The sequence below is a fragment of the Cariama cristata genome, unplaced genomic scaffold, assembly GCF_000690535.1.
Source record: "Cariama cristata isolate BGI_N322 unplaced genomic scaffold, ASM69053v1 scaffold16627, whole genome shotgun sequence".
Taxonomy (NCBI): domain Eukaryota; kingdom Metazoa; phylum Chordata; class Aves; order Cariamiformes; family Cariamidae; genus Cariama; species Cariama cristata.
Genome location: NW_009627265.1, coordinates 44,855 through 57,118, shown reverse-complemented (window position 1 = coordinate 57,118; position 12,264 = coordinate 44,855). Strand labels below are relative to the sequence as shown.

The window sequence follows — 12,264 nt, the reverse complement described above, 5'->3', positions numbered from 1 at the left end:
CCGGGGCGGGAGCGGGGCACGGAGCAGACCCTCCGGGGCGGGACGGGGTGAGGGAGCCCCTTCCCCTGCCCGCCCCGAGCTCCTCGGGCTCCGCGCCCACAGCCGCTCGCTGCAGCGTTTATGCGTTTGCGAAGGCAGCCGTTTAGGTATTTAGCAGCTAGGTCGGTACCGTCAGCGCTACCGTATCCCTCGGGATTGTCTCAGGTACTTTCTCGTGTGCCACTGGTTTCCACGCGTGGATGTTCCTAGGCCACCTCCTCTGTGTGCTGTCAGTGTATTTGAGAGCCCTCTCTCGAGTATCCTAATTTATCATCGGGAACTGGAGCAGCTTGAAATATTTACGGGAAGTCAAAGGTTTTTTGTCTGTCCTGGCAGCAGTCACTAGCATATAATTTTATCCTCATCTTGAAGCTAGTCTTCAAAGAGAAGAGATGACCTGAGGCCCGTTCAGAAGTGAGCTCTGGAGGTGGTAAAGGCAGAGTTGTGCGCTGACTTTATGACCCCTGAAGTTTATTACACTGCCATGAGCTGGGTTTTAATTCCCCCCCCCGTGATCTGGATACTTCATCCCATAAATACAAGTTCTGTCTTCTGTGTGGCACCTGCCTGTTCACCACATTCTGATGGCCACTGGATTTAACGTTATGGCATCAATGTTCTTAAGCAACTCCTTGCTTTTTTTTGTTGGTATCTTCATCTTTGTATGGTGGCCTTTTGTATGCTTTTTTCATGCCATTGATAAAAAGCTATCACATAACATCTACTTGCTTTTTAAAATGAGCTGGAACTTTTTATTTCTTTTAGACATGGGTTTTTTTTCTTTCTAGGGAGCATATTTAGAGCAACTCTGAAAACAGAAAAAATACCCACTGATGTTTTAAAAACTGCAGGTGTGTGTGCAGTTACAATGAGTGATGTCCTGCTGTGAAATGTGAACACTTGTGTCTGGTGCCTTAAAATACCATTGATTTGAAGTGAAAGGAACTGTTAGTTATAGTTGAGGTCCCTGTCTTTAGCGTCAGTGTTTCTGAGTTTGACATTGAGTGTCAGTAACTTCTTCTACAGCATTGCTTTGGCAAGTGCGAAACTATGTCTCTCTTTTTTCAGTATTTCCTGGGTCGATCAAAACGCACCCCAGTCCTTCAACTTAACTCCTCCCTTTTCGGGGAAGGGGAAACTAATCTTTCACTTGAGTTTCGTTTCAGCGGCTCATCGGTATTCTTAGACTATAAATAGGTAGATAAAGCTTTCTAATTAATAGACTCTTAAAGGAGTTTAATATTAAACTTCATTTTTGTAAGCATTAAGATATTAAAATAACCTCTCCTTAAAAAAAAAAGGTTCTGTGCAACTTAGTATTCCAAACACTTGTGACTTTCTACAAAAATATACACTCTATGCTTTGCAAACAAAAGCAAAATTGAAATACTGTGGATGGAAATGCCCATGCAGGTCTCTGCATCTTCATGGAGTTTAGGGCAGGGAATGTGGTTAGGCCTTAGCTGTGCACGAAGATGTGTGAGAGGTCACGGGTGTTTAAGGCAGAATAGCTGTAATACTTAAAGGAAAGAGGCAGGGATTTCCTTTGAAGTTATTTGCATTGTTTGAGGGCACACTGTCAATTTTCTCTTGTACGTGGCTGGAGTTCTGGTTTTGTTCACAAATTTTAATGCCTCCAGAACATTCAGATTATTCTTTTTGAATGTGTGTGTTCTTCAGATATTTTTTTTCTTTCTTAGAGCAATTTCTGCGTTGTGACAACTGTAAAAGCAAGCACCATTTTTTCACTCCAGTGAGTGGACTTTTCGGACTTTGCCTTACGAAGGAGGATGTTGTCCCTGAGACTTACGGCCCCTGGAATATTGTTCTGCATCTTTAAAGAGGAGTTCTTCCGTCGGTGATGAATGTGTAGTCACCTCTGCCTGACAGTGCCTGAAAAATTTTTAAGGGCAGTGAGAATGGATACAAAAAGAAACAGTAGATCTTCTGCTATCCGTTTATGCCTTTACCACCTGTCAAAGGCATGAATCACTTTCCAAAACTAGTTCCTACTTCTGCTTATATTGCACTAATTCTCATTCTTCTCCCCTTAGCCTAGATGGTATACTTTATGGGCGAAGCTGCTAATGTTTTTATTCAATACTGAGGTTAGAGTTTTTTTATTATTATTTTTACTACACACTTTCAAAACCAACTTAAAATTCTACTTTTACCTTTGCATTTCACTTGTGTCTCTGCAAATACTCCACATGCACAGTTTGAAATTCCTGCAGGTCTGTCTTGTCAGCTCTTTTGCATTTTGGCGCTTTAGCTTCTAAGAGCGCTGAAAATCATGGGGCTTGTGGTTGTTTTAAAAAGGCTACCTCTTAGTCTGCTGTGGCAGGTGGAGTTCATGTTGCGCTGCTCAGAGCCGTCATTTATATTAACGAGCTCTGAAGTTCTGCATTCTCCTCACTCTTTATCAACAAAAGGTTTCAATCGCTCTTCTAGGATATTGTAGTCATTCTCATTCCTGTGCCTTGTTCACAATCCGCATGTTCTTTCATCCCTTTTGGTTGCAGCTGGTTTGCAGGTTTCAGCCAAATATTGTTTGTGTTACCGTCTTCTGGCTTTGTTCTCTGCTTTCTTCACACTCTTTGCACAGCAATGCACGTTTGCGGGTTTGGAGGGAGAAACCCACTTAGATTGCCTATTGGTGTTGTGATAAATAAGGGGATTTGATTTATGCGTGCAAGTTTTAGTCTTGCAGTTTAGTTTGCCTCTCTAACCTGGAGAGAAAGGGAAGATTATGTTTCTGTGTGGCTTAAATAGAAGTTTATAGAGACCCAGGAGCAACACCTGCTGGGAGGGAGGGCTGAATTTTGCTCTCTTTGCTTCCCCCTCTTGTTCTCTTTAATGCTGTGCTCCAGAACACCTTTCTTCTGCATCTAGCTTCTTTCTGGGCAAGCCTTACAGCACCTTGGCATTGCATCTCTCTCTCTATATCTACATGTAGTCTTCAGCAAACCAGTTCTTTTTCGAAATTGGAGCCGGTCTGCTGTTAGCCTGTCCCACCTGACTGTGTTAAAGGATGTTATTTTAGAACCTTAAGTCTAAAGAATATTTGGAAATTGATTCTTTTGTAATTAGGAACAAAATTTTCGTTAATTCCACGTGTATCACAATTTCATCCCAGGAGTTCAAAAGTTATAGTCAAAAGCATCAATGAATTTCAAAGTGTTAAATCCTTGTCTCTGTTTACATCTTGAGCAAGGAATAATATTGATCTGTTCTGGCTGAATGTATTTCTTAGTCTTGTGTTTGCAGCCACTTACTTTTTTCCAAATGTTAGCTGTGTAGCAAAGCTTTTTATAGTTGTGTGCATTTCTGCAGTCTGGGTAGATTCTGGGGATGGACGCCAGCGCTTGGACTTCTACTCTCGTATGGGCCATGTGGCTGTGGAAAGGTCTGCCACGTATTTTGGTCTATGGGGTCACATATAAAACCGAAATATGTTGCAATGTAGATGGGCGTTATTTTAGGTCATCACAAGTTACTACATTTAAAAAAAGAACTTGAGCTTTATTTAATTCCTGTCTACCAAAGTGTAGGGGAATCATAGTGTGTAAATGTGTATTTAAAATGTAATTTTAAAAATTTCTGCAGTGTTGACCTCCCTCTGCTGATAAAGCTTTGGTGTTCCAAACGCTGTGTATGCTTCATAAATTTTAGCTATTAACAGAGCTGCTGAATGGATGACTTCGTTACAATGAAGTGTTAAAAAAATCTACTCCAGTTCCTGCCTCAATAACTAATGAACCAGTGATCTATGTTCCCTGTTCACTAGAAAGTGGTTTTGGTTTTTATTTTTCTCTGGGCAAATATGGTTAGGAAGAATCAATTGAAGTTAAAAAATAACTTTGGAGAGCGTTTACTGTTTCCTTCTTCAAAGTTTCTTAAAATGCTTATTTTGCAAGAGTCTGTGCATCTTACCCCTGTTCCACAAAGACCCTGCTCTTGCTGTCAGCAGGCGTTGAATGCCGTAACTGCGCTGTGCTTGGCATTGGGGGGGTCCTTTTATTCATGAGCAGTCTTGTTCGTTTTGGTGGTTCTGCCTTGAGAGAACACTTCTAAGTGCTTTCATGGTTTGAGACAAGATGGTTCAGCACTCAGCAAGATTAAACCTGTCTGTGTTGCTTGCGAAGTGTAACGATCTTTTGTCATTTGAAGTAATCCACTGTTAAAAAAAGTATTTAATTCAGTTAAAATGCATTTTAAATTAAGGCATACTTGCAACTTCTATTTCCATGAAGTTCAGAGGAGGAAATGAAGCTGTTCTTTGTGATTTCTGCCTAAATGCTACAGTTGGAATGAATTCAGCACACCTGTGTAGTGAGGAGAACCTGACACCTAATTGTCAGGTGGACTTGACACCACAGGTTTTTCTCTATAGCAATTTGAATTATGAGTAAAATCAAGTGAATTCAGCTGTAACTAGGTAAATCTGTCACTTGGCAACTAATAAGGATCATGTGAGTCACTGCTGTGGGTATTCTAATTTTGTATATATTTTTTTATTTTATTAGTGAAGTTTGGTTTCAAAATGTTTCCAACTAAATGCCTTTTACTTGTAGGAGCAACGATCAAATTCGTCACTGCTGTGTCAGAGGGGTTTTCAGGTAGGCCTGACATAAAGTTTGGTTACTTGGAGAGATGAACAATAATGAAAATGATGATTGGAATGGAAGTCCCATGAAATAATATCTAATGTGACCATGTGACTCTATTATTGTCCACTGTCTAGATCAGCATGATACCGAGTCAGCAAGGCTGCTCTTGAGCATAAAGCAAAGATGAAGAAGACTTTATTTCAATAATGTCTATAGTGAATGAGAATGCTGAATTGAGGGGATATTTCTGCTTCTTAAATTCTGCAATCTTAAAGTCTGATCTCTGTCTTGACTAGAGTATATAGTGACTCAGAGAGACAAACAGGCAGAGCTTAGTTTGTCTTGTTTTAAAACCTTTGAGTTAAGGAAGAAAATGACATTTTACTATTTGGGATTTCCAGCTAGTTCTCACCATTTCTGCAGGAAAACCCAACTGGCATGAAAGATATGCATAAAACATAGAGACCTTGATTAAAAGACTAGAATGAAAAAGAAATGCCTGAGTTAAGGAAATGATGTGAACTTCTCTTAGTCCAAAGTTGTCTTCAGGAATGCAGAGAAACAGCTGCAGTAACAAATTGGCTGGTTTTGGGGGTGCTGGGAGTGCAGAGTGAAGGGCACAGGAGAGTGATAGGCAGGGGAACATGTGTGAGATACTGAAATCAGTCAGTGGATTTTTATTTTTGGGAAGAGAACTTCATTCTGGTTCTCTGATCTGTCTCTTTTCTCTAGTTCTCAGACAGGCGCAACTGGAATGCAGCAAAAGACTTGCAGAGATACAGACGTCATTACCCGGTATGGACTGAATGATGATGCAGCTACTCTTGTGGCTTTTCTTCATCGCTTACTAAGTTTAGGAACACTTTCTAAATTTGAGGGCACCATTTTGTCTTTACATTGACAGGCTCAGAACCTTAATGGATTCATTTGTGAGGGGGAAGGGATGATGTGCATGTGGGTGCATCAGAAACAAGCTGTTACTTCCCAAAACACGTTTCAAGGGTTTAGCTTGAATGTTTAGGAAACATGAGGGAAAGCAAGGAGATGTGTTGAAGAGAATGCTGCCTTTCAAAAGATTGCTGCTTGTTGATTTCTTGTTCTCATATCTAGGATCTGACAGAATCAGAAGATAAGGAGGAAGAAGAGATGTGGAACTTAAGCTTTTATAAAAATGAGATTTGTTTCTTGCCCCAGGGTGAGTACCTTGTGTGATGACTGACTGATACAATCTGCTGCAGCTGGTTGAATTGGTGAGAGAGTAGCTTGTGGGACAATTATTTAAAAAAAACCAAAACAAACAAAACACACCACCAAAACAAAAAAAAACCCACACTGCACCAAGAATTCTGAAATCTCCTTGTTCCTGCTGTATGTTCCTTAACTTTGTTTGGTGGTAGAAAACTAAGGTGTTTGTTTTTTTCTGGCTTACCAGGATGGTTGTCTAGTTAGAGAAGCTCATGCCTGTATGTGAACACCTGGCTGTGGATAGTGAGCTACCTTGGGTGTCTGGCTGACTTTTAGTTTTCATTTGATGGTGTTTCTTCTTGCCTGACTTTCTCCTTTTCTTTTCAGGTTTGCATATTGAAAATCTGCTTGAATCTTGGTGGGACAACTATGAAGTCCTGGAAGAAAACCATTCTTACATACAGTGGTAAACTGTCTGCATTAATATAGTGCTTCTCTTTAGTTGTGCCTCTTAAAAGAGTCGCTTATATCTGTGTTCCAGAATTCAGCTTCCCAACAGGCCCAGAATTACTCTTGAGTGAAACCTGTGTCCGTTTTATTTTTATTGAGTTATATTCTTCTGGAAACAATGCAGTGGAAATCCTGAAGACATGGGTTTCCAGTGCAGCTGTGGCAATAGGTCTCAGTCGTGCTTGGTCTTACAGCATACCACGGAACAAAGTATTAGGGCAGCGAGAGAGATCCAGATAAGGAAAGTATGTTATCATTGGTATAGACAATACTTTAATGGGAGGGGTTTATTTGTCATATAGTAAACTACTTCTGCATCCATAAGGATGTGAGATCTCCAAGAGATGCCTGTGATAGCACAATTTTTGGAATCTTTTTTAGTTTTAACAAAATGGGTACCCTGGGTTGGATGTCATCTTTGCTCATCAGGGCTGCATATTTCTTTCCCTTCAGGCTATTCCCTTTACGTGAACATGGGATGAACTGGCGTGCCAAACCACTCACTTGTCAAGAAATCCAGGTATTGCAAGCTTTTTTATTTTAAGATCTGAAGGATGTTAGGATTTTCCCTAAATGCCTTGTATTTGAAGTCTAGTGTTTTATTACATTGCTTTCTTGAGCTCAGTTCACACTAGGGCACCACTCAAGCACTGTTAAGCATTTATCTGTCTTGTGTCTGCCAGTAGCTACACCAGCAAACGAAAAGCTTAGTGATATGATCAAGCCTTGTTTGTGATTCAGGTGCCACTTAAACTGGTGCAGGTAATTAGGGAGTTGCACTTTGTACTCATTGGTCTGTCTTGTTTTCAGGCCTTTAAGAAGTCCAAGGAAGTTATGCAAAGGTTTGTACGTGCTTATCAGCTCATGCTGAGATTTTATGGAATTGTTCTGCTCAACGAGGAAACTGGAGAACTTAAGAGAGCGGAGAATTGGGCTGAACGATTTCAAAACTTGAACCGGTGAGTCTCTGTCTATATTGCTGGTCATTTACTAAAGCCAGGCATTTCTTTGACAGGGGAAAAAAAGTCAGAGTCAAGAAAATCCACAACCCTTGAGGAATGGAGGCTTTTGTTGATAAAAGTTAGCTACCTGAAGTATTTTTAACTTGGATCAGCCTCTGACTGTAGGTCATCACACTCCATGTCACTTTAATAAGTAACAAGTATAATAAGTAAACCAGCTGAGGCTCACTTTCTTCTGTATCCAGTGCAGCTGTTAACAGTAGGCATTCTTCATATTGGTCTCCTGAAGTACAAAATACAGACTTGGAGATGTTAACATTTGCTCTAGCAAAGCTTGTGTTTAAACCCATATTTTAAGCAGGAATCACTGAAACGTTTTAATGGGCAGCCAAATTGCCTTTGTAATATTCTACTAAATTACAAAATAGGAATGCTTCCGTATGCTTCCCTGATTGTCTATAAAGCTGCCTTAATGTGTGTAAAATGCTTTGAATCCTTGGCTGAAAAGTGCTCTGCAAACTGATGGTAATGCTTTTATGTTATTGCAGGTCTTATCATAGAGATAGTAATGACCCTTCATATGCTGGTGCCTCTAATGATATTAACAAGGGCTCTAAAAGGACTGGGCATACTCACAAAAGAAAAACAGACTTGAAGACTGTCAATTTTAAAAAAAAAAAACAAAACCAAAAAAAACCCAAACAAAACCCAAAAAGAATCCTGTGTCTGGCTTAGGTCCCTAAGTCACGAATTTCTGGCAGCAACTCTACATGCCTGTCGTCTTATCTTTTTCTACAGGCTTACCCTGCAGGGTCACTGCCAGGGACGGGATATTGGGCTGCATAAAGTCGTGTGTCTGACCCAGTAAGGTGGCTCTTACCTACTGGTGGGTGATGCAGAAAGCCAGAAACTTTCCAAGCAGTTGAGATGATTAATCCTAGCAGCCCAAGAAGGGCTACGAAGGTACTGCTGAAGGCAGACAGCAGCAGTAGGTGCTTTAAAAGTAACCTTACCTATACTCTGCTCTGCATTGTCAAATAGTCTTTAATAGATCACGATCAATAATGCACAAAACATTTTGCAGATACCCCGGAGGTTCATGGTGACTTGTAAGACTTTCACTTAACAGCTTTGCTTATCTGTTTCGTTCAGGTTCAGCCACAACAATTTGCGGATTACTCGCATCCTGAAGTGCCTGGGGGAGATGGGATATGAACACTATCAAGTGCACTTGGTAAAGTTTTTCCTAACAGAAACTCTTGTTGAGGAGACATTACCAAATGTCAGGAGAAGTGCCTTGGATTACTTCCTGTTCACCATCAGAAGCAAACAGAAGAGAAGAGAACTAGTCCATTATGCTTGGCAACACTTCAGACCTCAAGACAGCTTTGTGTGGGGGCCGCACAACAAACTCTTGAAGTACAGACCCCTCTCTGCTGAGTCACGGCTGCACCAAAACACTGAAGATAAACAGGAGGCTCCTGGTAAAAAATGTGATGATTCTGTGGAGAAGGATTGGAACCAGTCTCTAGAGGAAGAACAGAAAGCTGGAGATGCTGCAGACTTGCAGCCTAAATTGAATGATGAAGATGTAAAAGAGAAGATAAGTGAATCTGTTTTGAAGGGAGGAGATGGTGAAGAGGAAAAAGAGGCTTCATTTACCCAGCAGGAGGAGGAGGATTTAAACGGTGAGGCTGAAGAAGTGCAGGGTATAACAGAGAATGATTGCACAAAGGAGAGCAAGAAGAGAAAACTGGATGCAAATATGGGAGACACTAAAAAGAGTGGGCCATTGAAAAGCCCTACTGATATTGAAAACATATCCCGTAATCTGGGAGAATGTGCAATTGATGCAGAAATCCCCTCCTCATTTCCACTCTTAGAAGCAGAAGAGGACCAGGAAACACTGAAAGAAGACGATGCAAACACCAAAGTCTCAGCGGTGCTGGAGACCACTGATGCAGCTGTAAAACGAAGGAAAGTTGATAAAAGAACAAAAGCATTCCACTTGGCCATAAACCTGAACATGGGGCCCTCTGCCTCTAGTGCCCGGTTAAATCCATCTGTTGCAAACGCTGAGGCTGAAAAAGAAAATGTCAGTGAGAAAAATGCAACTGTGGAAGTGACAAGTGAGAAGGGTGGTAGTGATGCGAATAGTGGGGTTGTGAGACCCCTGGTTGATTCCAGGCTCCCCAAGACTGACAGGACTTCTCCAATAAGTGATGGGTTGGAGGCAAGTGGAGATCAAGTCACAGCAAAGAGTGATCAGCACCACTGTGACAGCACATTCCTGGGAGGCAAAAGTGAGGTAGATGGGGTAGAACAGCATAAAAAGCAAGTGAACGAAAAAGAAAATGCAAGTGAGAAGGGACAAGCAGAAGTCACAGGCAAGAAACAAGTTCCAGAGAGTCTTGAGCAGAGCGTGGCATCCGTTTATCCTGAAGAAGACAGTACTGAGGTTACAATACAGAAACCTGAAAGCTCTGAGGTAGCAGCAGAACCTCGTGAAGAGCAGGTAGCAGCAGAGTGAGACCACCACTCAAGCAAGTGGAGATGATACTGCCCTAACAGCTAGGAGGCAGCTTTGGTGACTTGGATAGCAGAAGTACATGGAAGAATAAACTTCCTTTGGGCTGATCCAGGCTAACCCCTGTCCAGCTTCCACTCTTCCACACTTTTTAAATAATCTGTGGTAACTTCACTGAGATCCAGCCCTTGGTTACCCTAAAGAGGAAAACTGTAATTTAGTTGTCTTCATGGACAGGCTGTGTCCTGTTCCAGATTTTTATCTGATGTTGAGGACTGTCTTGGAACAACAGGGATTTTTGCACTTTGTTTCTGGTATGTCCCTTCTTAAAGCAAAGAGGAAAACTGATCTGTTTCCTTGTTTGAACTAGTCAAGTATTTATTAAATATGTGATTTTTTTTTTTAATGTAAGACAGCATGACCTAATTTGCCAGGCCTTTCTGTTACCATATAATTTCTATTTGTTGTTTTGGAAGACTGTACCTTCCTAGGAGATTTATTCCTGGCAAAGGTGCTGTTTACCTGAAAAATACCCTCCTCTAGGATGCAAAGTGCCGAGTAACTTGTACCCTTTATCCCCTGCAGAAGTTGCTTTGTAGTGCTTGTTAGAGTTGTTGAGAATATGAATTGTCTGATGGCTTCAGACTTTGTATGAAGCTATCTAGAGCTCTTCTCCCCCGGGTTTTTACACTAATTTCAGACCCTTGATAGTCTTCCACAGGTACTTACGTCCACTACTGGTTCAAAGGCCTTCCTTTCTCTATTGCTAAATTAGAACAAATATTTGTCATGGCATTGTTTCAGACTTTGCTGTTAATTTGCAGTGGCCTGTGGGCCTCTCTTTTCTGCAGGCCCATTGCATGAAGTTAGATGTGTCAGATTTAACCTACTTCCTAGTTAGGGCAAGACTGTTTTACCATTAGTGATCAGCGTGTCAGAGGGCATGTTTGACTGCAGCGTGTCTGGAAACCACTGGGCTTTGTGGGGTAGTTAGTTGAAACTTTAATTGGAGGGGGGTACGCTTGTCTGGTTCATTTATTTACAGCTCTCAAGAATTTACTTTCAGATCTTGCCAGCTATTTGCCTGCCTTAATGTTCCTGACCTCCATGTTGGCTATTCTGCCTGACTTACACAGTATTCAAGCGCGTTTGAAGGAGCATTAAACAATTTAGCACTTTCATTCCTAGAGATTTACAACAGAGGACCTGTTTCTTGAAGCAGAGGAAACCATTTCCAACAGCCAGAAGGTCTGGACTTGCTGTTTGCTCAGATTGTTTGTTCTAGTTCTGGGGTTTCGAGGTGCTGTTTGTTTTGTGTAGGAGATGGCTAGAGGCTTGCCTGCCTTGCTAGAGAGCAGATGCAGTAGCCTGTGCAATGTTAATGTTTTTCCTCTCTCTGCTACAGCTCTTAAGAAGCTTCATCTTTCAAGGATTTTGGTCGGTGACTTGCCTTACCAGACTGTAGGTCCTGACCCAGCATGCCACATACACATGTGTGGGAATAAAAGTCTGCAAGATTAACATCTAATGTTCATGGTCACACATGTGCTGGAAAAAGGCTTTAATATTTTTAAAATACTACTTTTTTTCTTATGAACAAATGGAGTTAAATAGCCAATAAGAATACATTTAACTACAGATATAAATACTTGAAGATGTTGAGTGAAAATTCTTTCATAAAAGATTCATGAGATTGTTAATCATGGCTTTTGTACAGATTTATAATCATTTTATTTAATGAAATTTTCATTGTGAATATGTGCTCAGTTGGGGCATAGATGATATATCTTGTTACGGTGATGTGTGCTTTGTTTTTGTGTTTAATTGGGATTTCACTGTGAGCCCTAGGCTGGAGTGCCATTTTATTTAATGAAATTTTCATTGTGAATATGTGCTCAGTTGGGGCATAGATGATATATCTTGTTATGGTGATGTGTGGTTTGTTTTTGTGTTTAATGGGATTTCACTGTGAGCCCTAGACTGGAGTGCTCAAACCAAACCGTTCCCTCTTGTGATCAGGTTTAGAGTTTTGGCTGTAGATGTTTGCAGTGAATTCACAGGATGTTTTCCTGCACTTGGAGATGTATGACAGACTCTGTCACATTAATGTCACCTATTAAAGCATGACTTGAATGCATACCAGTTTCCACTTATGTTTTTTTTCATCTCTGAGGGCAGGACTTGACCATATACCTGCTCCTCTACCACCACACCCTGCAGCCATCGGTCTTGCTTGAGCACCTCCAACAAGTGGGTGCGTGGGGCTGTCCAGCTTCCCAAGCAGAGGTCTGGTGGGCTCACCGTGAGAGAAACCTGCTCCTTGTTCCATGTAGAGATGACAATCCTCAGTTGTCCTCCACCACTGTAAAACGTGGCCAGTGAATGTGGGGAAAAGACACCCCACTACATGCTTCTGGTTTAATGATGTGCT

At 41.3% G+C, this 12,264-nt stretch overlaps 1 protein-coding gene across 1 annotated transcript; it reads left to right on the top strand.

Annotated features, from left to right (window-relative positions):
- Window positions 1–2,093: 2,093 nt before the first annotated feature.
- OGFR (opioid growth factor receptor) lies at window positions 2,094–9,836 on the top strand (the record flags this gene model as incomplete). The annotated part of the gene is made up of 8 exons (XM_009704386.1): window positions 2,094–2,153; window positions 4,617–4,658; window positions 5,382–5,444; window positions 5,760–5,844; window positions 6,222–6,300; window positions 6,798–6,864; window positions 7,155–7,303; window positions 8,459–9,836. Coding segments are annotated over 8 exons (1,923 nt in total), but the record flags the coding sequence as incomplete, so codon positions are not given.
- Between the last annotated feature and the right edge of the window lie 2,428 nt (window positions 9,837–12,264).